The 24,444-nt window shown below is 47.8% G+C and overlaps 1 protein-coding gene across 1 annotated transcript in view; it reads left to right on the top strand.

Moving 5' to 3' along the window:
• Positions 1-24,444, top strand: part of GALNT15 (polypeptide N-acetylgalactosaminyltransferase 15) — a 44,644-nt gene that overhangs the window by 6,247 nt on the left and 13,953 nt on the right. The window contains exons 2-4 of the mRNA XM_047098541.1: positions 13,136-13,302; positions 15,942-16,146; positions 23,096-23,263. Coding sequence (XP_046954497.1) covers positions 13,136-13,302; positions 15,942-16,146; positions 23,096-23,263 — 540 coding nt within the window. The remainder of the gene's footprint in view (positions 1-13,135; positions 13,303-15,941; positions 16,147-23,095; positions 23,264-24,444) is intronic.

The following is a 24,444-nucleotide window of genomic DNA, read 5'->3' as shown; positions in this document are numbered from 1 at the left end:
ACGACCCATACTGGGGTCCCACTACCAGGGATTCTTATTCAGTTGGTCTGGGGAGGGGCCTGGGCCTCCCCAGGTAGTTCTGATGCGCAGCCGGGGCTGAGAAGCAACGCTGTGGGGCACCAGGTGGGCAATGGCATTTCACAGGCAGTGGGAAGACATAGGAAGGGGTATCCTCCGCTTCGTTCCTTCCCTCCCGCCCAGAGGCCGCTTTGGCAGCAGCTCTATATTGTCAAGGAGAAGGTGGTGGTGCAGTCTACCTTCCGGTCAGGTCAGTCGAGTTCCAGGCAGGCAGGGAGCCACTCCAGCATGTCTCCCCACCCCTATGTTGGCCCTGACACCTGGGCTACAAAAGTGAGAGAAGACGGCTGGCAGGGCACCAATAAATCGGAGTGAGTAGGTGCAGCCCTGCGGTGGGGACGGAGGGGAGAGCAGGAAGGAGCAGGCTGGGGCAAACACCTGGTGCTGGAACTCAGCTTATCTACCCTCCCACTCAGGAAAGGAGGGAAAACAACTCAGAAAGGAGTGCTTGTTCTGGTGCCTGGCCAGCCAGGTCACAAGGGGAACTCACAAGTACCAAGCTTTCAGCCCTCAAGCCCAGTGTAGCCAGGGCTGGGAGCCGTGCGTCCCCAGATCTCCACCCATCCTCAGTGCCTGTGGTGTAGACAAGGCTGAGTATAACCCTTTGAGATCACGGGGCACCTGGGTGGCTCAGTCAGTTGAGCGTCCGACTTCGGCATAGGTCATGGTCTCGCGGTTTGAGATTCATGAGTTCAAGCCCCGGTCGGGCTCTGTGCTGACAGCTCGGATCCTGGAGCCTGCTTCGAATTCTGTGTCTCCCTCTCTCTCTGCCCCTCCCATGCTCACACTCTGTCTCCCTCTCTCTCAAAAATAAACATTTAAAAAAAAATGTAGCCCCTTGAGATCAAATGTGCCCGTGGTAGCCAATGCAGTAGAGTCTTGCTTTGTGCTTCGGGTTAGGCTTGGGGATTAGATCAGAGGTGGTCAACCTGCATCTTATCTTGTTTAATTCTTCAGGAAACTGCTATTTCCGCTGAAAGTATGGTCCTCAGACCTGCAGCATCAAAAATGCAGACTTTCAAGCCCCAGTCAGACCTACTAGATGAAAATCTCTATTTTTAACAAGATCTCTAGCTGATTTATATTCATGTCAGAGTTTGAGAAATGCTGATGAGGCCAACGGTTCACAGCCCTGCCTGCACATTGGAATCAGCTGCAGAATTTTATAAATCATCACACCCAGGCTCCACCGCAGACCAACCAATTAGATACAATTCGCGGGGACTCTCCTAAGTGATTCTAATGTGCAGCCAGGCTGAGAACTCCTGCCAAGGCCCTTTTAGGTGAAGAGGAGCAGAAACACTGGTGTTACTGCAGGTGGTGGGGTGCCTTCAGTTTGCACAGGAAGCGAGGAAGAGGGACAGTCCAGGGAGGACTGCAGGGGGTATGGGAGGAGGACAGGAAAGACGCTCACGAGCCATGGTACTTCTAGGGCTCAGCCTTCCTGATGTCCTCCAGCAGCTGGCGTCCCTGGAGCCTGCTCATATCGCCCTCATGGCCACTTACTTGCTGGTGTCTTGTCACTAACAACCATTGTCCTCTACTCAAGCTCTGGTCTGGAGGCCCAGCAGCATCGGGATCACCTGAGATGCAGAACCTCAGGCCCCACCCAGACCTCCTAGATCCAAATCTGCATTTATGGAGATGCCCCGGTGGTGCAGGTGCAGGCTAACGTGTGAGAGGCACTGGGCTACCTCTTGGCTTCTGCTGCCTCACCTTTGACTTACTGCCTGTCCTATGACCTGCTACCAACTGCTGATCCTGTCTGTATGTCTGAATATCAAACTCCTTGAGACAGAGGATCTGGAAGTTTCACTTGGCCATTATTTGGGGGAGGCCATGCCTGTTAGGGGAAACTATTGTGCCAGGATGCTTCATAGGCTCTGGTCAGTGTTCAGACCAGCGACTACCTGTCAGTGCCCACTTTTAGTCCAGGGCTGAGGAGCCAGAATCAGAGCAAAGCGAAGGATGCCTGGAGCCCCTAGAAGGAGGCTGTGAGGCTTCTGAGGACCCTACAAAGAGACTGTGTGCCCCTTGTGTGACTTCTCTCTAACTCTGCGGAATGATAGGCTGGCAGCATTAGCCTTACCCACAGGTTCCAGCCTGAACATACTTCCCTCTCATTCATAGGAACACCGTCCATCCCTCACAGGATCATCCCCAGGCCGTGTCCCAGCCCTTGCGTCTCCAGGCACGGCCTGGAAATTGGTGTTCCCAAGATGAGCCCCACTAACTACAGACAAAATGTACTAAACATTGGGATTGTCACAGATTGTGGAGAACCGAGTCTATGGTTATTACCCTCCCATTTATATAGACAACCAGTCTATATACTCCTTGTGAGCAAGAACAGTGGCTACCTTCATTCGCTGAACAAATAATTATTTAGCAACTATCAAAGGTGAGAAGGTGAGCAGGACCCCGCCCCAAACCCAAGGAGCTTGGGGTGAGTTGAGGGATACAGATAAGCAACCAGGTTGTTACATCGCCGGGCTCAGGGCAGCGATATGGAAACTCGTCTGCGTGGGGGACTTCTGCTGATTTGGTAGAAGCTGGAGGTCAGTAACCCCAAGACAGAAAACCCAGCAGAAACCTTTCTACCCTGGCCAGGTGAGGAAAGGGTGGGGGCGGTGTTTGTGCCACAGCCAGGCCATCTGGCGCAAAGCTGTGACTCATCCTCTCCAGAATCATCATCCAAATGCATTTTCTGAGTTCATGGGGGACCCTGGAGCTGCATGCAGAGAGGGCGTGCATCTGTGTATAAAGCCAGACCCGGACTCCCCCGATCTTGGAGTGTGAAGATATGAAACTAACTTGTATTCAGCAGCTCTCTAGAGCCAGGACGATCCCTTTAATCCAAGAAGTTCCCCTGGGCTATCGAAAAGTAACAGCATCCTTGTGTTGACTAATTACGGGATGTAAATAGCAGAGCCAGGATTCAAAGCCGAGTTGATTCGATTCCAAAGCCCTTGGTCTTTCCTTCCCCACTGCTGCCACTCAGAAGATGGACACATGAGGTCAGGTGAGCTTTTCATGTATACGAACTGAGATAGTAAAACATCCACCAGATATATGGTTGAAGAACAAAGAATGTAACCCTGTTAGCTAATAAGAATGTGCATTTCTTCATGGGTCGTTTTCACAACTACCTGTCACATTTGGACACTGCTCTGCAATGTCCGAAAGCTGTTTCTATGCACCGCCCCACTGATTCCCCCCAACAGAGCCATGGCACAGATAGAGCAGGAAGAATGTGCATCCCCACTCGACAGAAAGGATGTGAGACGTGGGCAGGTGAAGTGACTTACCCGGGGCCACTTGCATGGACCATTTACCTTTTGCTCACTTGTTTGTTTACCTACCTACCTTCATCCCTCAAAGGATTTAAAAATACATCATAAAATAGAAAATCGCTATTAATATGATGTTAATCAAGATAAGGGGAAACATACTTTGCAACACCTTCCTTCAGTTACTGGTATACACCAAGCTCCTTTTTACCTCTAGGCCTTAGCAGATGCTGTGACACCTGTCAGGAACACTGTTCCCCACCCACACACCTTCCTTCAACTGCCTCCTACCCACCCTTCAGGTCTTGCCTGTCATATCACTGCTGCCCCACTCCCTGAGGATCTCCTTGGAGCACCTGCTACAGTGGTTAAATAATTATTTGGTCATCCGCTTAATAGGATGTAAGCTCCATGACACCAGAGACTATCTTAGCTTGGGTTCCGCCAAAGCAAACCCTGAGACAAGCATTTGTTTTGCAGATGACGTCAGGGAGCACCAGTAGGGGACTGGCAACGTGGAGCAGAAAATAGGACAGCGACGAAAGGTGTGTTTTCAAGGCAGTTACCTCAGAGGTAACTAGAGCTAGAGCTCGGCCTGCGGGGGAATCTGGGAGAGGCTGTGGCACACGCAGCTCCACGTGTCAGACCTCCTTAGGGTCAGGGGTTGCTGGGTATTAATATGCCAACTCTTTCTCATCGCTGGCTGAGGACAGCTGTCAGGGGTGGGTGGGAGGTTAATTCTCCAGCTCTTCAGGCCTGCTTGAGGAGAGCATCTCCAGCAGTCAGAGAAAGCCCTCACACGATTGGAAGGCAGGCTGTTCTGTACTATATTGATAGGGCCGAAGGGATATGGCTGGGCCATCACGATTCTGCTTCAACGATCTTATCTATTTTAGTCCTCATACATATAAGCTTGTCAGTAAATATCTGTTAAACGACCAGTTGGAGGATGGAAGGTCAGGATCAAAGAGAAAATTAAAATGAAGACAGACAATCCGTAGAACCGTCTCGGTGACTAAATATCCTATTTCCTTACTCTGAGCTTCCTGGCAGCCAAACTGAGAAAGGAAACACCTTAGATATATCATGATCCTTATTGGTCATGAGGAGAAAACATACCAAGTCCTCAGAGGAAGAAAAGTGTCTTTTCCCAACACTTCTGCCTGAAAGGAATTTGCCTTCAAAGCTGCGTAGAGGGAATAGTCAGTGATAGAGGACACGACAGCCTCAACAGTTTCCCTCTGTAATGCAGAGCAGGTTTCATAAACCTGATGAAAGCTGAGAGAGTGATGCCAAGCATGACTCCACATAAGCACATTTCTAAGGCAGCCAAGACAGTGCTTTCTGAGGACCTTAACGAATCAGTGTAGACAGCCCAGAACATGTGAAGGAATCAATGGATTGCGTATTCTTCAGATAACCCACCATCATTGTCACTTTGATCCGGACAGTGGGACCCAAGCCTCATGACTCTGAATCCAGAACATTCTGTCAGCACTTTCGTCAAAAATAGCAATATCTATACTGGTTAAGAGCATTAGGTGTAGAGTCAGACTGGCCATCTGCTATCTGCTGTGTAACTTAGGCTCTCCGGGCTCTAGTTTCCTCATCTTTAAAATGGGAATATGAATCCATTATCTAGTGCTGCACACACACCACCTCAAAATTCCGTGGCTTAAAAAAACAGATAAACTGAACTTCATTAAAATGAAAAGCGTTGTGCTTCAAGACAGCGAAAATACAACCCAAGAATGGGAGAAAATATTGACAAATCTAATAAGGGGTTTGTATCAGAATACGTAAAGAACCCTTACAACTCAGCAAAATGACACCTAATTTAGAAATAGGCAAAGATTTCTGGAAGCCTGGGTGGCTCAGTCAGTTAAGCATCTGACTTTGGCTCAGGTCATGATCTCACGACTTGTGAGTTTGAACCCACATCGGGCTCTGTGCTGACAGCTGGGAGCCTGGAGCCTGCTTCAGATTCTGTCTCCATCTATATCTGCCCCTTCCCCACTCACACACTGTCAATTATCTCTCTCTCTCTCTCTCAAATATAAATAAAAATTTATATTTAAAAAATAGGCAAAGTGGGGCGCCTGGGTGGCGCCGTCGGTTAAGCGTCCGACTTCAGCCAGGTCACGATCTCGCGGTCCGTGAGTTCGAGCCCCGCGTCAGGCTCTGGGCTGATGGCTCGGAGCCTGGAGCCTGTTTCCGATTCTGTGTCTCCCTCTCTCTCTGCCCCTCCCCCGTTCATGCTCTGTCTCTCTCTGTCCCAAAAATAAATAAACGTTGAAAAAAAAATTAAAAAAAAAATAGGCAAAGATTTGAATAGGCATTACTCCAAGGAATACATGGAAATGGCCAAAAAACACATGAAAAGATGTTCAAGCCATTAGTTAGCAGGGAAACACAAATCAAAACCACAATAGATACCACTTCACCCCCCACTGGAATGGCTAAAATGAAGAAGACAGACAATGACAAGTGCTGACAAGGATGTGAAGAGGTTGAAACCCTCACACATTGCTGGTGGGGTTGCAAAGTGCTGCAGCTGCTTTGGAGAATAGTCTGGCAGCTCCTCAGAATGCTTAACGGTTACCACATGACTTGGAAATGCCAATCCTGGGTTATACAACCAAGAGAACTGAAAACATAGTTCATATGTTCCCAAAAACTTGTTTGATGAGTTCACAACTACTTGTGCGTGAATTTTCACAGCCGCGTTATTCAAAACAACCAAAAATGGAAACAAATGCCCATCAGCTGACAAACAGATAAATAAAACGTGGTGTATTCAAACAACGAATATTATTTGGCAGTAAAAAAGAGTGACGTACTAATACACGCTACAACATGATGAACCTTGAGAACATTATGCTAAGTGAAAGAAGCCAGTCACAAAAGGCCACGTACTGTGTGATTCCATTCATACGTATAAAGTGTCCAGAGTAGGGAAGTCTATAGAGACAGAAAGTACATTAGTGTTTGCCTGGGGCTGGCGTGGATGACAGAGGGATGGGGAGGAACTGCTAATGGGTCATGGGTTTCTTTTGGGGTGATGAAAATATTCTGGGGGGGCGCCTGGGTGGATCAGTTGGTTAAACGTCCAACTTCGGTTCGGGCCATGATCTCGCGGTTCATGAGTTTGAGCCCTGCATCTGGCTCTCTGCTGTCAACACTGAGCCTGTTTCAGACCCTCTGCACCCCCCTGTCCTTCTGCCCCTCCCCGCTCATGTTTTTTTCCTCTCTCTCTCTCTCTCAAAAATAAGAAAAATAGGGGCACCTGGGTGGCGCAGTCGGTTAAGCGTCCGACTTCAGCCAGGTCACGATCTCGCGGTCTGGGAGTTCGAGCCCCGCGTCAGGCTCTGGGCTGATGGCTCAGAGCCTGGAGCCTGTTTCCGATTCTGTGTCTCCCTCTCTCTCTGCTCCCCCCCCGTTCATGCTCTGTCTCTCTCTGTCCCAAAAATAAATAAAAAACGTTAAAAAAAAATAAGAAAATTATTTTTAAAAATCTAAAAAGAAAATATTCTGAAATTAGATAGCAGTAGTAGATGAACAGGTTTGTGAAGATACTAGAAACCACTGAATTGTATACTTTTTTATAAGGGTGGATTTTATGAGGTGTGAATTATGTCTCAATGCAATCATTACTTCAAAACACTAGTAGCTTAAAACGATAACCATTTACCGATGACTCTATAATTAGGCTGGACTGAGCTGGGCATTTCTTCTGCCAGCCTCACCTGGGGTCCTTCCTGTGGTTGCTGTCCTCTGGAGGCTAACTGGGACTGAGCGATCCAAGATGGCTTCACTCACGTACCTGGCAGCCGATGCTGGTTGTTTTCTGGGGAACCTCAGCTTTTCTCCGAGTGGCCTTTCACCCTCCGTTAGAGTAGATAGGCTTCCTGGCATTGCAGTTTACGGCAGCCAGCGGAAGCGGCAAGGCCCCTGGGAACCTAATCTTGAGAGAACATCACTTCTCTCCATCACAGTACATTCTATCCATCAGAAAAAAATCACAAGACCAGCTAGGTTTGGAGGGTGGAGAAATAGGTTGCGCTTCTCAGTGAGAAAAGCGGCACAGTCACGTCGCAAAGGAACATGCATGTGAGGGTGGACAGAATTATGGTGACCATCTCTGCACACGTGAAAAGACCTATTTCAAAATGCACTTGGGAGGATTAGATGTGATAACGCATGTATTTAGCACAGCACCTGGTACACAGGAAGAGAAGACTCATTAAGTGGTGGCTTTAAGGAATATTAATAAGACTCTACAATATCACATGGTCCACCCTAATTTCCCCAGTCCCCCATTGTAGACAATGAGAGAACAGAGTGTAGACGACAAAGCTGGAAATGTCTTTAGACACTGCAGTGAGTGAACTCCTCCCTCATCAAATATGGAAACTGGGCCCCAGAGAAGAGACAGACCTGCTCAAAGTCCCTTATTTCCCTTCCTCACAGGGGATTCGGAAGTCTGAGCACGACGTAGGTCTTCTTCAGTGCACACGGCCCATGCTCTCTGACACCTCATCTCACACTCTTCCCTCCAGACCAGTACCCCGGCTCGGGCTCTAATCATAGCGCTTGCTGGCTCCAAGCGCGAGGGTCTTAGAGGGAAAAGAAGCACAGAAGGCAAACTGTTGCCTGGGGTGAAAGACAGGAGTCACAGGAGTCAGGGGTAACTCAGATGTCACCAAATGACAGTTCACAAGTTGTATCCTGTCACAGACATGTGGTTTGGCCACAGTTGTTTAAGATTTTATTTGTAAGTAGTCTCTATACCCAACATGGGGCTTGAACCCACAGCTCTGAGATCAAGAGTCATATACTCTACTGACTGAGCCAGCTAGGCCATAGTCTTTTTTTTAATATTGGAAGAGTGACCAATATTTAAAAATTGACAGATTTGGGGCACCTGGGTGGCTCAGTCGGTTGAGTGTCTAACTCTTGATTTCAGCTCAGGTCATGATCCCAGTCGGGCTCCACGCTGATCATGGAGCCTGCTTGGGATTCTTTCTCTCTCCCTCTTCCCCTCTCCTCCTCTTGCTCTCTCTCTCCTTCTCTCAACAATTTAAAAAAAAATTTTAACGTTTATTTACTTGAGAGAGAGACAGAGCACAAGCAGGGGAGGGACAGAGAGAGAGACACACAGAATGCAAAACAGGCTCCAGTCTCTGAACTGTCAGCACAGAGCCAGACGCGGGGCTCAAACTCATGACTGCAAGATCATGACCTGAGCCGAAGTCGGACACTCAACCGACTGAGCCACGCAGGTGCCCCTCAAAAAAAATTTTTTTTTTAATCAAACCAAGAGATTTCCTATAAATAATTCAGGTTTATGGCTCTTCCTGAAAATCAGAAAGATCCGGCAACACTGGACTGAATTTCCCCCTAGTAACATTGGCTGCTCTTGGGGAGGGTGGCGGGGTGGGGGGGGTGGCGGGTGAGGCATGTGATCTTCAGCTCACTGCAGCTCCCACGGGGCCAGGTTGCTGTCCTCTGGATGTATGCCACTGTCTGCGGACATTTGAGTGTGTGCTTACTCTGTACCCGACCAAGGAGCACTTGCAAGGAGGAGGTGGCCTAGATAAACTTTAAGGCCCCTCTTTAACAATCTTTGTTGGCTGGATTTTGGAGGGTTTGTTTTGTTTGCTTGCTTGCTTTTTAGAGGCTTCCAGCAACTTCTCTGAATCACTGCTCAAGCTCTCTCCCTAGTTCTGGCCTACCACACCCCTCGCTCTCCACCCTCCAAAGCTCTGTAATATTGGTGGGAGGTGGGGAGGAAGCATGGGTATATTGTGAAGCAGATGGCAGGCTTTTAGTGCCACCTGCCTTCCTTTCCCCATTTCCCACCTCCTTCCTTGTGCCCTCTCTCTCCTTAGGGACCTAGTATCCCCGTGGTGACATCAGGGGCCCAGGGTTCCCAGACACAGGTGATCAGGGTCCCATGATCCGGACCATTCCTTACTGTTCCATCAGAATCTCCCAAGCCTCACACACTCACGTCAGTTAAGGAGTGAGTGGATGCTTGCTATCACAAGCCTTACTCTCTTGAGGAGAGTTCATCCTGTATTTTAACAAAACAAAATGGAAGCCACCTAAGCCACTTGGATGAACAAAGGGGATGGGAGGCCCTTGTTCCCAATGGCTGCCTGGGCGATTGTAGGCTGGTGTTCTACAGAGAGTGGGTCCGGCAGGGGATCTGGATGAACTCCAATCACTCATATGGCTTTCTTTGCCTGGAATCCTCTGTGGTGGATGCTACCGTCATGCTGTACAACTCCGAGGGGCACCGTCACGTGGCATTCTATGAGCGTGGCACCCACTGGAGTTGGGCAATGCAAAAGCCCCGCGATGGGAGTGAGCATTAAATGACATAGCACGTGGGAAAATCCTACAAGTACCAGCAGTCCTTATTTTTAGAACACCTGACCAGTCTTCTACCACGGTAGAAAGCAACACCGGAAACCAGCCCACACACAACACTAACCTGAGTAATGGCAACAGCTTCCATTTATTGAAAGCTTGTATGGACAAAGCACACAACACACATCTTTGTTTATATAATCTTTACATAGGCCCGTAAAGTAAATCTACGTGTTATCCTCATTTTATAGACAAACAAATTCAGGTAGTGAGGTATCCTGGCACACAGGAGGCTTGTAAGAAATAATAAAAATGAACATTTATTGAACTCTTACTATGAGTACTTTATATGTATTAACTCATTTGACCCTTCCAACAGCCCCATTTTACAGATGAGAAAACTGAGGTTAAGCCTATGACACGCTCAAAAAAAGGCTTACGTTCTCACAACAGGCCCAAGGGGTAAATATCATCCAGTGTTCAGATGAGGAAATGAAGGCTTATAAATATCGGGTATATTACCCAGGGAGTTAGGAAGCAGCAAGGTGAAGATTCAAATCTAAATATGATCCTAAAGTATAAGCTCTTTAAGCACCTTTCTTCAAGGACACACACGCACCACACACTGCTGTTTCCAGTGCTCACATTCTATGGACTGGGGAGAGAAGAGACAAGGCCGTGTTCTGCACCAAGGTGACAGACTTCAGTCCCGGTAAAACTGCAGCCCCCGGGGCACCTGGGTGGCTCAGTCCTGTTAAGTGTCTGACTTCAGCTCAGGTCATGCTCCTATGGTTTGTGAGTTCGAGCCCCGCGTCGGGCTCGGTGCTGACAGCTCGGAGCCTGGAGCCTGCTTCGGATTCTGGGTCTCCCTCTCTCTCTGCCCCTCCTCTGCTCTCGCTCTGTCTGCCTCTCTCTCAAAAATAAATAAACATTAAAAACAAACAAAGAAACTGCAGCCTCAAGAATCCCATATGCAGGCCTCTCTGTCCCCAAGCATGACCCCAAGCCATTGCCCTAGTGATGTTTTCAGTACCCACTGGATTCACGAAGGAGGCATGATTTCTTTTCACAGCCACCAGATGCCCCCGTCCTAGGACTCCGGGATTTGCCTACACTCTCAACCACAAAGGAAATAGAGAGGACACAAAGGAAATTTTGAATTTTTGTGAACAGGTCTAGAGCAATTCTGAAGGCAGAGTGGAAATTCTCAAAGTCAGTGGGATGGGGGAGAAAAGTTCCACCGGGGTTTGGGGAGAAAGGAGGGGGGAGTGGGGGGGAGGAGATGAAGGGGTAAAATACCCCCGCATAGCCCACAATATGCGCTGGGGACCCCTTTATCTTCCAAAAACCTTACGGGAATGGGTTCCCCTTTGGACCTGTTATCTGAACAGCCCTGAAAGCAGACTGTAAAAGTGCGTATAAAATTCATTATTTCATTTGTCACAGGCATGCTGCTAAGGACGCTGTCACCCATTTAGGGACTCTTCTCTGAAGTCCATAGGAATTTCTCTTAAAAACTAGTGCTGGATGTAACAACTGGTGAAGTTCAGATAAGGTCTGTACTTGAGCTAATAGTATCTGAACCGTGTGAAATTCCTGATTTTGCTCGTGGTGGATGGTTATGTAACATATCATCACTGGGGGAAGCTGGGTGATGATAACACAGGAACTCTCTGTACTATTTTTGCAACTTCTTGAGTCTTAAACTATTTCAAAATAAAAGTTATTTTTAAAAAAAGTATTAGAAAGAACATCACTTTCCCTTAAAAAATCTGGGATGTAACCTCTCCGATGGTGTCAATTCCGTTGCAGAATAAACCTCCTGTTTTCCTTTGGCTACTAGGAAGCTCACGTTTAAAATTCTTTCTGGAAACACCAAGGCCCTGATGGCCTATATATTTATGTTCTTTCTCCAAACGTTGACTTTCTACTCTTGCTTGTATTTCCCTACTCCTGATTTTCATCCTTACTTTTATATTACCATTATTTTATTGTACGTATTCCTTTTGAGTGACTTCAAATCCTTTATGGAAAGAAATAGCGCATACATACAGAAACTAATAAAGTAACTGGCACAGCTAGTTTATGAGATGTTCATTTTTTTTTTTTAATCTAGGATTTCTGTTTTACTGTTACCTTAAAGCTCTTCCTGACTATCAATTCCCTTCACTGCCTGCGATAGGATTTTTCCCGAGTCACATGCGGGTGTCCTGCACACGGAGGGTTTCAGCCTTGGTTAGCACGGTGCCAGGCACAGGGAGGGTGAGCCAATGGGGCAGCCTGGTATTTCTCTCAGGCGGGGCCAGCCTTCGTCCGGCTGTCAGACTGAGAACCGCACACACTTTGACCATCACAATTGCCTTTAGGTGTCGGAAGTTTGAGGTCCCTGAGATAACCCCTACTCAAAAGCAAATACTCCTCCAGGGAGGGACATTTAGAAGCTACCTAGGAAAACCAGTGCCTCTGTGAACAGTCGTGAGTCACGCACTGCTCTACGCATCCCGTTGTTGTTATAATTCATTCCACTGTGGTCTCAGTCGGAACCCTCAGCAGAGGCAGGGCAAAACAAATCCAAAGCATCAGGCTCATCTGCAAAGGAAGGAGGGAACCGGACAGGCCTGCGAATGGCCTCGAGGAGGTAGCTCCTCACACTCCCATCTGTCCAGCCACAAACCAGCAGAGGGGAAAGGGCACGACAGCCTTGAAGCTCTCTGCCACTTATTGGTACTGTGACATTTGATAAGTCTTGCCCATTCTCTGAGCCTCGGTTTCCTTATCCCCCAAATGGGGGTAAAAGCCCAAACCAAAGACGTATTTTAGTGTAAACAAGCAGTAATATGTGTAAAGGGTCTGGCATTTTGTTGGCCCTCGCACATGTTCAATCCTTGTCCTTCCACAAGAATAAGAATAATACTTAACATTTATTATGTGCCAGATGCTATGCTAGACTGTATGGAAGCAGACATAAAGAGAATAGTGTTTCTGCCCTTCAATGAATGATATTTTGTGTTCATAAGACACGCACTGTGTACCTCGTCCTATTCAAGCCTAACAACAGCTCCGTGAGGTGGGTGATGTCCTTCATTCCCATTTTACAGATTAGGACAGCCGTCTCCTGGGAGTGGTGGAAACACCTCTCAACTGCTATGAGAGAGACGTGGATTAAACACTGTCAAGATGCTCCTGGGATATGAGGACTGGGAGATCATAGCACCACTGCGAGGGTGTGATGGGTTCTCTTTACACGGAAGTTTCAAGCAAACCCAGAGAGACAGCTACAAAGTTGGGGGAGGGGGTGAGCCGTCTGGTTAAAGCAGCTCGAGTCAGGCCCTAGGGAGGGAGTTAGAGGCCGTCCAATGTTTATTTTGTTCTTCTGGTTCTCTGCCCTTCAGGTGTCTGCAACAGCACCCCGAGGAGAGCCTGCCCACAGCCAGCATCATCCTCTGTTTCCACGACGAGGCCTGGTCCACCCTCCTGAGAACCGTACACAGTATCCTTGACACGGTGCCCAGGGCCTTCCTGAAGGAGATCATCCTGGTGGACGACCTCAGCCAGCAAGGTGGCTATGGGCTCCTCCCAGCTCTTCGGGTGGGCCTGGACCCTGGGAGGGTTCCCATGCAAAGACTGGGGTTTGGAACCTCTGGAGGCCAGGTTCCCAGAAGCATACCTCCAGATGAGGATTCAGGTGCAGGTAACTCATGAGTGAAGAGCCCCAGGGGCAACCAGTAAGGAAATAGGGGGAGAAGGCATAGAGAGCACAGCCACCAAGCAAGGCAAAGAGGCCTGAGCCACAGTCCCGGGAAGTAACTCCAGCCTGATCCCAGGGAGGTATCTCCCAGTCCCAACCTCCACACATCCTAATATGCTTCTTCCCAAGACACTCTAGAATCACAGCAGGGTGGCCATTCATACATGCTCACTGCCTCCTAGACACTGGGTGATGCATTTGAGCGGATTAGTCATTAAATCACTCTTGGTTAGCCTAATCCATTCATTTTTCAGATGAGGAAGCTGAGGCCTAGAGATGAGACTTGACCAGGACTGAGTCAGGCCAAGCGCAGCAGAGTCGGGCCCAGAGCCTAGACTCGCAGAATCTGCTCAGATGTTTACACTGACGGGAAACTCACTACTAGGGACCAGCCCGTTGCATGACTGAGTCACTAAAAGATGATGGAGACAGAAGAAGGTTCAGCAGTTCTCAAGTTTGAATGTATATCAGAATCACTGGGCTTGCTAAACACTGATTTAGCAAGCACTGGCTTGCTAAAACACTGATTGCTAGCTTTTCCCCCAGAGAGCCCCCAATTCTGGTATTGGGCCCAAGAATCTGCATTTCTAACGATATTTCAGGTGATGGGGATGCTGCTGGTTTATGTACTGCACTTTGAGGAACACTGCTCTTCTTTGGGGTGCTTCAGGCCCATATTTCTGTATATTTCTACCAGTGTTGGATCAAAAGTCTATTACTAGTAGCAAGGGAGTCTTGGGGTAAGTGAGTGCTTTTAGCTGCACTGAACAAAGTCAAGCTTCTTCTAGTAGGGTGGGGGGGGGGGGATGAATGTTGGATAAGACAACCAGCAGTGTTCAATACAGTGGAGTCACCATAGGGCTGTTTTTCACATATCCAAGTTCAGAAATTTTAATAGCTTTGCTAATAGATGTCCTTCTCTAGGGAATGGACCTGGGGCTAATAAGCTTACCAGAAAAATAATTATAAAGTAATAAATAGGCAAAAAATTTTACCACCAAGAAATTCAACAGCCAAGTGACTGGAAATCCATCTACTGCTCGACAGTTTCCTCTGCAGAAAAGTCTCCTTGGGGAGCCACATGCTGTTTAAAAGGTGGAGCTTTAAAAAGACTGCCTGAGCCTCCCCTTGCCGGAGACCCAGTCACCAAAGCAGCAGGGCTGTGTGTATCCCTGTCAAGACCGTCTCTGGGCTGAGGAACTGAGGAAATCCTTTGGCTTAGTTCTGTTCAACACACACGCACTGAATGCCTACCATAGGCCAGCCCTGTGCTAGGGCTCAGAGCAGTGGAAATGGGTGAGGTACGATCCCTGCCCTTGAGAACGTCTTAGTTCAGTGATTAGGGGCACCCCATTTCCACGACTTCATGGAGGATGCTACTTCTTTCTGAATACATTATTCCTTTGGTCTCCACTGGCTTGTTCATCTTGGCGTATGTGTGCGTGCGCGCACACACACACACACACACACACACAGCTTTTCTTATCTTAAATGAAAAACCTAAGAAGCCTCTCTCATTCCTTATCCCCATGGAATCATTGTTCCTAAAGAAAGTCTAGATTCCTGGCTCATTCTCTTCGACCCACTGTGCTGCCCACCCACCCCTACCACTACAAGGAGACCACTTTGGCCAGCACCACCAATGGCCTACCAGCAGCCACACTTCACGGACCCTCTGTCTTGAACCACTGTCTTAGGTCAGATTTCTCAGAAGTGGAGCCTGAGATGAGATTCATGTGCTCGTGATTTGGGGGGCAATGCACTCTCAGGGGAACCCCGTAGGAGAGTGGGGGAAGTAGGAGAAGCAGAGGAAGGAGCTAAACCAAGATGAGGTTTCAGATGAAGCCCAGCCACAGCCCGATCCCACAGACAGCTCTGCAGTGCAAGCTGCACCTCAGGATCTGTCTTGCCTCGGGGCAAGAAAGCGGGTTTTGGTAACCCTGCACTGTTTGGTCATTGGCCCTGGGCACGTGGGGCCAAGGGTGGTGTTCTGCATGACTCTCTGGCACTCACAGGAGAGGCAGGTCCATATCCAAGGGCCTGTCTCCAGAGAAGGATGCAGACTACAATTAGTAGCAAACCTACAGCTGCTGGGTACATGAAAACCAAAACCAAACCAGTAAAAGGGACCCTAGGGCATCTGCGTAGGGCACCAACAGTATCTGCATACCCTCACTGCTGCAGTTAGAGAAGGTTAGCCATTTCTCTCCTCTCCTGGTTTTATGACACCATCTCTGCTGGTTTTTACCAGAGAGAATACTGACCCACCCCAAACTAACTAAGCAACTTACTTCCTAGCAACAGCCACAGTGGAATGTATCTGAGTCTCAGGATGTCATGCTCACCCCAGCTCCCAAGAGAATTGCTGATAGTGATCCTAGTGACAGTTGTCACAGTTTCACCGGCTGTGGTGTCTGTGACCCCACTAACCATGACTCTGTCGATTCCAGGACAACTCAAGTCTTCTCTCAGCGAATACGTGGCCAGGCTGGAGGGGGTGAAGTTGCTCAGGAGCAACAAGAGGCTGGGGGCCATCGGGGCTCGGATGCTGGGGGCCACCAGGGCCACCGGGGACGTGCTGGTCTTCATGGATTCCCACTGTGAGTGCCACCCAGGCTGGCTGGAGCCCCTCCTCAGCAGAATAGCTGGTGACAGGTAACTTCGCCCCTGAGGTCTGGGGAGCAAGAGGTGGGATTGGGAGAAATTATCGGCAGCCTCAGCCACTCACAGAACATCTATCCACCACTGAAAAAGTCCCCAAGTCTCCTCCACCATTAGAGAGCAGCATGTGTCATTGGTTTTTTTGTGATGTTTGAGTTTGAGCCTTTTCAAAAGCACAGGGAGGTAACGTTGGAAGGGAAGTTAGAGGTTCTCCAGTCCATCTGCCTTGTTTTCTGCCTTCTAGACACAAAGACTGGGGCCTGGAGAACAGCGACCATTTTTCCATTCTTCTTTCCCCATCTTACTGTCATTTACTCCCCTACTTCCTGCTCTCCTTATACAGTTTCTAAACATGTCTTGTCGACCATTTTCTTCAACCTGAATATCCCACTAAGGAAAAGCAAAACCTGGTGGCTAGCCCACCTTGGACCAGCCCGTGGGGTTTGCAGAGGCCTATTACACAGTAGGGGTTCAACAAATGATTGCTTCTGATGATGCCCCGCCAGACAGGGCTGATGCTAGAACCAAGCCTTATGACTTCTATTCTTGCATTCCTTCCCCTGGTAAATGTTCACTGTCTCCTTTGAAGTTGGGGATGACCACATATAAAAAAAAGTCATTACTGGACGAGGAGGTAGAGGAATTAGCATATTCCACCAGGTGGAGGAGCTTTCAAGCAGCACAATGCAAATTGTTAATAGTCCAGCAATTCCTTTTTAATAAAGAACCATCAGAGCTCAAGTGAAATCAAGAAGGATTAATTATGCAGGACCATGATGCACATTACTGCCCTTCCCTGGCTATTATCTCAGAAGAAAAGGAAATGTGCATAAATCCAGCACCAAGACCAAGGCAAGCCAACACGCGAACCCTGCAACTCTGCCGTCTTGGATTCTCCTCTCAAAATCACAAGGACCGTGTATCTTTGGAGCAGGACCTAAAGTTGGTCCTGCCTATTCCCTGTCTAATTCCCATCCCTATATCATAGACAGATGGCTTTCAGAGGGACCTGTAAGACCATCTAGTCCTACCTCAGGATTGCACTGCTGAAAAAAACTGAGTTCCTAGGAGGGCAAGGAGACCCCTCAGGGTCATACAGGCACTCAATAGCTGGGCTGTTTGCTCTTATGCAGACATTTAGGAGCCTGGTCATATATTATTAAGCCATATGTATGCATAACCCTAACAGATCGCTTTCGTATAATTCTTCATTGACCTGCTCTCCTCGTGAGATGTCTCAGGCGGGTAATTCTGCTCCTGTTTCACAGAGAGGGATGTTGGGGCTCCCTGGGGTGAAATGATCTGCAAGGGCACACAGAGACTCTGCAGGTGAGCCAGGTGTTCCAACTCTGGGTCCACTGCTCTTTTTGTTGTCTAGGAATTATTTTAAGAATTGGAGAGCGGTACCTGCATGACTCAGTCAGTTAAGCGTCTGACTCTGGTTTGTGATCTCATGGTGTGTGAGTTCGAGCCCCATATTGGGCTCTGTGCTGACAGTGCAGAGTCTGCTTGGGATTCTCTCTCTCTCCCTCTCTCTCTCCCCCTCCTTTTCTTGCTCTCTCTCTCAAAATAAATAAATAAATAAACTCTATTTAAAAAAAAAAAGAATCGGAGAAGCTGATCAGGGAGTAACATTTGGTCATACCCACCCCCACCCTGGTTATGAGACACGTGTTAAAACATTGATTAGAACAAGCCCCTCATGTCTGCTTCTCACATTGGTGCCATTTTCACAGATCTGGAGATTTCTCACTCTAGGCTGAGTGAGGAAGACTTGGCAATACCTCAGTGTCCTCAGCTAGAAATAAAATGGGGCTCCCTGAGAAACCTTCCACAGTGAAGAGGTGGGTCCATGAAATTTTAATTTCCTGGGCTCTTCCTTTCTTCTCTTTATCAAACTTCTCCCCCTCTCCTTCTCTCTCATTCTCCTTCCTTCTCTCTGTCTGTTTCTCTCTCTCTCTCTCTCTCTTGCACACGTGCGTATGCACACACACACACACACACACACACACACAGCCTCTGGTCCCGGACCCATTCTGGCTTGGCTTCCTCATCATGTCCCCTCCCTTCTGTGGTTTGACCATCTTTTTGTGACCCCACACTTCATTCACAGCTTCCTGTGCACCCTATTTGCTCTGGGACCTAGTGTTCACCTTGAAGGCCTTTGCAGGTGAGGGTCTGAAAGAAAAGCTACCTCTCTCGGGTCTGATTTCTCATCTCTCTCCACTGCACACCGTGATACTCTGAAACCTGCAGCTGGGTCCCCTTTTAAGGTTTGTTTTACTCCCATGGCAACTTTGCTCAAGTGTTCCTCTGGCCTCCTGTGGCCACTCACCTCGTGTAAAGCAAAGCCAGTGAAGCCAGTGGGCACAGTTCCTAATAGCTGCTGCTCTTTGAGAGAGGAAAGGGTCCCCAGCTGAGGTTCATGGCAAGAGGCATTCTGTCACCAGGTAAGGACCCACTGTGCAGAAGGTGAGAAAAGGTCTTTAAGATCTTTCATTAAAAAGGTGGAGTGGGATGATGAGTAGCAGTGTAACAAGCCATAAATCAACTATTTCAAAGAGCCATAACTTCCTCATCAACCTGGTCAGAGGGTTCAAGGCCTGGTTCCTAGCCCTGGTTCTCTGTCCTTGCCCACAGAACAGGTCTATGGAGAGCCATATGGCAACTTTGTATGAACTAGTAAAAGGATTCCTTTCTTCATTACCCTTTACTCCCATTTCTCAGAACATGTGTCATAATACATTCATTTTGTAGAAGAACATACCTTAATGATAACTGCCAGAAATTTTAGAAATAGGTATGCAAATTTCCAACATCAGTATTTGAGGCATTCTCTAAGTTTGGGCAGTGCACAGCCCACATAACTGTACATAGCAGCCCCAGACGGAGTTACTCAAAGAGCAGTTTTTGTAGAGCAGAATTAAAGGTGCTGACTGGTGGTTGGTTTCCATGTAAAGTAACAAAGGTGAAGATCAAGGGTAGCGGTCAACTGCCATGTGCTAACTGCCAGCCAGCTCTAGTACCCAAGCCATGGAGTGAGAGTCATGGCCCTAGACAAATGAAGGTTTCCAGTGGGAAGGGGGTAGTCCTTAGTGAAGTGCTCAAAGACAACACCCCCTGAGGGGCGATGCTGGCTCCAGAGGTTGTTTAAGTTGTTTTCCACTTAAATTGGGTCTGGTACACTATCTTAGAGACACCTAGTTCTTTTTTTTTTTATTATTTAAAAAAATTTTTTTTTTATATTTTTTCATTTTCGAGACAGACACAGAACACGAATGGAGGAGGGTCAGAGAGAGGGAGACAGAGAATCTGAAGCAGACACCAGGCTCCGAGCTGTCAGCACAGAGCCCGACGCGGGGCTCGAACTCATGGACTGTGAGATCATGACCTGAGCTGAAGTCGGACGCTTAACCGACTGAGCCACCCAGGTGCCCCAAGATACCTAGTTCTTAAGGTCACCTAGTGCTTAGCCAGGGCTGGGCCTGCTCAGTGGGGAGAAGCAAGAACCGCTCTGCCCTGCAAGAGGTTAAATGATGGAAAGCAGTCTGAGGAATCCTGTGTAAAAGTGGTGTGTGTGTGTGTGTGTGTGCGCGCACTGAGGAGCAGCAGGGGCCCAAGATGCCTCCAGCCCACAAAGGGAGCAGCCTCCTTTTGGTCTCACGTCCCTGGGAAATTCTCCAGCCCTCATCCTACTCCACACCCCTCAGCATGACAGAGTCTGAAAGAGCCAGCCGCAGCAGTCCTGGGGTCACCCTTGAGAAGCAAGAGCTCTGGGGCGGGAGAATTTAGAGCCTTGATAATTTCCCCAACACCGAGAATCTGGGTGAACTTCCAAAATGACTGTAGTCATCATAGACCCAGAGGGACACTGAAGCACAGGAATAATGCAGAAGGATGAGATAAACTAGGGCTTACAAATAAACTAGGTTTGGTTGGTAAGGTTGAAACCCCAGTTAAGCTGACCTCATGTATTACAGTCAACAGTCAAGCAGTGTTGGCTGATAGCTCTCCTACCTCTGTGTGTCTTGTGAAACCCAATCGCCTGACCTGGAACTTAGAGAGGCTTACGAGAGAATCAGCCTTGTACTTGCCTGAGAGTTAAAGCTCAATTTGAAAGAGAGAATGATGGCATAAGCAGACACTTTGAGCTCCTTCCAAGTCAAACAAGGCAGCTTTGCCATGTTGCGTTAAGCGTAGTCCAAGAACACCAGACACATCTGTAGGTGCAAAACCCAAAGCTAAATATAAGACTGTTTGGGTTTTTTTAAATCACCATTTTTGAGTCACTAGACTACAGTCACTCCCTAATTCAGCCATGGTCAAGCAGCTGCTATCCTCTTAATCTCTACCCAAAAGGCACTTAGAGAGGTTAGTGAATAATCACCTAAGTGTCTGGTCAAGATAGAAGCAAAAGGAGATTTCAGACAGGAAAAGGTAGCGTTGGATATGAGGGGTGATACAGTTATTAACAGCGAGCTTTGCATAGACTCTGAGGTTCCAGCAAGACAGAGCAAAAAGAGAAATTCGATAAATTCCAGAGTTCCCATTTTCTGGTCAAAAGTAATGTACACCTTTGTCCGGAAGGACACAGCTCAAAGATCTAGGACCAGCAAGTTGTATGGATGCTCGGATGCAATTTCCTTTCTTGTCCTGTTATGATTACTAAGATGGCACAAATTTGAGGGGATTCTTCAGGATTCAGCCACACGGCTTCCCTGGCTCTCGCTTCTGAAATTCCACAAAATGCTTTGCCCGGAGCCAAATCCATTCCATCTGCTCAGTTCACTCCGCCGTAAGTGGGGACTTGGGGGGGGGGGTTGGGTGTCCTCCTTTCTTCCTTGATCTTGCCTCTCAGTTTTCTTTGGTCAATTCAGGATGCCAGAAATAGTGGAGACCCAGAGGGATTAAGTTTCCCTTCCCTTCCAGAGGCAACAATGTGAAAAGGGCAGGAAAACCATATCAGAGTCCTTGCTCTAAATATAAACCCCATGACTTGTTATGCCAACGTCAGTCACTTGAGGACAGATAATTGAGTCCCAAGACCAGCCTGGCCCTCTCCATGTAGCCTGGGCTACCCTAGTCCTGGCCGTCTCCAAGATGGAAGGAACAGAGATGGACATGAATAGAAGTGTAAAACACAGCGTGGCTGGCATCTCTCCTGCCAGGAATCTCTCTTCTCTTAGAGTGGCACGTCCCAGCCACCCCCGAGTTCAGGACTGATCTATTTCCTGGCATAGATTTTAGAACTGATAGTCATTGGGGGCACCTGGGCGACTTAGTCAGTTGAACGCGACTCTTGATATTGTATGATCCCAAGGTTATGAGATCAAGCCCCACATCAGCTGCCACGCTGAATGTGGAGCCTGCTTAAGGTTTTCTCTTTCTCCCTCTGGCCCTCTCCCCACTCATGCTCTCTCTCTCTGTCTCAAATTAAAAAGAAAAAAAAAAGTAACAGCCATGAGAGAAAACCTGTGACAAAACAGAAAACAATGCGACTGAGATATTGGCTAGGTGGAGATCAGCTCCTGGCACGCCACCTGAGTGATCACCTGTCTAGTTACAATGTGAAGTTGTATGTAAGCGATGAACCACAGAACCTACCCCCAAAAGCAACAGCACTCTGTATACACTGTATGTTAGCCAACTTGGCAATAAATTATATTTGAGATAAAAAAGCTTCTGACCTGTACCAGTTTCCCACATTACCCTCCCTGAGGTCATATCCCAGGCTGTTGCAAGCAGAACAAAACAAACAACAATCACACAAAAGGATAAAATACCGTCACCAACAGCCATCGGTAAATGAACAAGCAAATAAGTCTAGACGCAGGACCGCCATTTGCTTGTAGACACCATGTGCCCACATACACTTGCATTAACATCAGGGACACGTCTGGGGCTTGGCAAACCTGATTCCTCAAGCCAATCAAGTTGTATAATACAGGAACAAGAAACAGACCCTAGAGCAGGGGCCCATGAACCTTCTGAAATTATGCATAATACTTTGGATATGTGCCTATGATTATTTTTCTGAAGAGGAGTCTACACTTTTCAAAGGGGAAAAGGCCCCAAAAGAAGTCAATAGCCATAGTCCTAGAGTGTTACTGCTAAGAAAGGTATTTGTGGGACGTGGTTCAACCTCCCGCTTTACAAAGGAGGAAACCAAGGCCCAGAGAGGTACGGCAGCTGTCTCAAGATCACACAGCCCATTAGTGGCAGAGCTGAGCCTAGAACCCCATTCTCCTGTCTTTCAGTGTTATCAACAGAGGTTTGTGAAAAAAGAAAGAGGCAGGGGGGCGCCTGGGTGGCTTTGTCGGTTGAGTGTCCAACTTCGGCTCAGGTCGCGATCTCGTGGTTTGTGAATTCGAGCCCCGCGTCAGGCTCTGTGCTGACAGCTCAGGGCCTGGAGCCTGCTTTAGATTCTGTCTCTCTCTCTCTCTCTCTGCCCCTCCCCTACTCACACTCTGTCTCTCTCTCCTTCAAAAATAAACATTAAAAAAAATGTTTTTAAATAAAAAAAAAAGAGGCAGGCATGCTATTTAATGAAATGAGCTCCCAGCTCCTCATGCAAAAACATATTTTCTAGAACAGTACTAACAGAAATATAATGAGCCATGTATATAATTTAAACATTTCTAATAGTCACATTACAAAACAGAAACAGATGAAGTTAATTTTAACAATACATTTTAGCAAACCCAATATATCCAAAATGTTATTTCAACATGCGATGAATGGAAAAATTACTGAGATTTTTACATCTTTTTTTCATACTAAGTCTTCTAAATCCAGTGTGTATTTGACCCTTACACCACACCTCAACCCAGACCATATTGTGGCCACTGGCTCCCATACTGGGCAGTGCAAGTGTAGATCATCTTTCTAACCTCCAGCAAGTGAATGGTTTGCATCCCTTATTTGATTCCACAATGCTTTCCAGGAGCCGGGTGGTGTCTCCAGTCATAGACGTGATTGACTGGAAGACTTTGCAGTATTACCCTTCCAAGGACCTGCAGCGTGGGGTGTTGGACTGGAAGCTGGATTTCCACTGGGAGCCTTTGCCAGAGCGAGACAGGAAGGCCCTCCGGTCCCCCATCAGCCCCATCAGGTGAGGTTCTGTCACATAGCCTGCTTTATACCTCTGCTTCCTCAGCAGCCAAACTGCCTGGGATCTAATCCCGGCCCCACCAGTTTCCTAGCAAGTTACTTACTCTGTGCCTCAGTTTCCTTATCAGTGAATTGAGGGCAAAAGGGTTGTTGGGAAGGCTAAATAAAAGAGTTCCTGCGTGAAAACCATGGGGAGAGTGCCGAGCGCAACACTTGGTGTTATTAGTGTTATATTCTTATGGGAATGGGGTCCAGCTTAAGTTCCTCCAGGAAGCATCAGTGGATGCCTCTGTGTGGGGCAGTGAGAGAATCCGAGCTGGGATCTTGAGCTAACTCTACCTCTCCAGGTAACACTGGAATTTCCCTGACCTCAAGTACTTTCTTGCTAAAAAGGAAGAATTCAGCCAGGTGAATGCTAAGACACCGTAACTCTCAAAATATATCAAATTTTGTGGTTGCTTGCTTGCTTTGGTTTTTGGGTGTGTTTGGGGTTTGGGACAATTATTCTATTTAAGAAGATGTTCTAGATGTCTTCTGTTCTGTAACAAACCACCCAAACTTCGCTGTAAAACAACAGTTTTTTTAAGCGCACAGATTCTGTGTGTCATGAATTATGAAAGGAAGCATCAGGGTTGGGTGTCTCTGCTCCGTGGTATCTGGGGCCTCAGCAGGACCATGCACTAGACTAGAATGGCAGGAAATGGCTCAAGGGGCCGTGGGGGTGGGGTTGGAATCCCCCTGAGGCTCCTTGAATGTCTGAAGGTTCATGCTGGCTATCAGGGGGACCTCAGTGGGAACCTCACCTGCTCTCTCCCTGAGGTCACTGCTCGTGGGGCCGGCCACACCATGGCACTGGGTTCTAAGACTAAGTATCCCACTCAAGAGGCCCAGGTGAAACAAGCTGTATCCCTCTCCCCCTTTAAAAGAACAATTTATTGCCGTGAATTTCACGTAACACAAATGAGCCGTTAAAAATGAACAATTCAGCAGCAGGTAGCACATTCGCAATTTTGTGCAACCACCACCTCTATCTAGTTCCAAAACATCTCCATCACTTTACAGTAAAATCCCATACCTATTAAGTGGTGTTTCCCACCCTCTCCTCCCCCCAGTGCCTGGCAACCATCAAGCCACCGTCTATCTCTATGGATTGATCTGTTCTGGATGTTTCATATAAATGGA

Source organism: Lynx rufus, unplaced genomic scaffold (assembly GCF_022079265.1).
Source record: "Lynx rufus isolate CCGP_SWC_20201006 ecotype Redwood Valley unplaced genomic scaffold, mLynRuf1.p SCAF_5, whole genome shotgun sequence".
Taxonomy (NCBI): Eukaryota; Metazoa; Chordata; class Mammalia; order Carnivora; family Felidae; genus Lynx; species Lynx rufus.
Note: the sequence above shows the minus strand (reverse complement) of the source record. Positions and strands in the feature narration are given on the sequence as shown.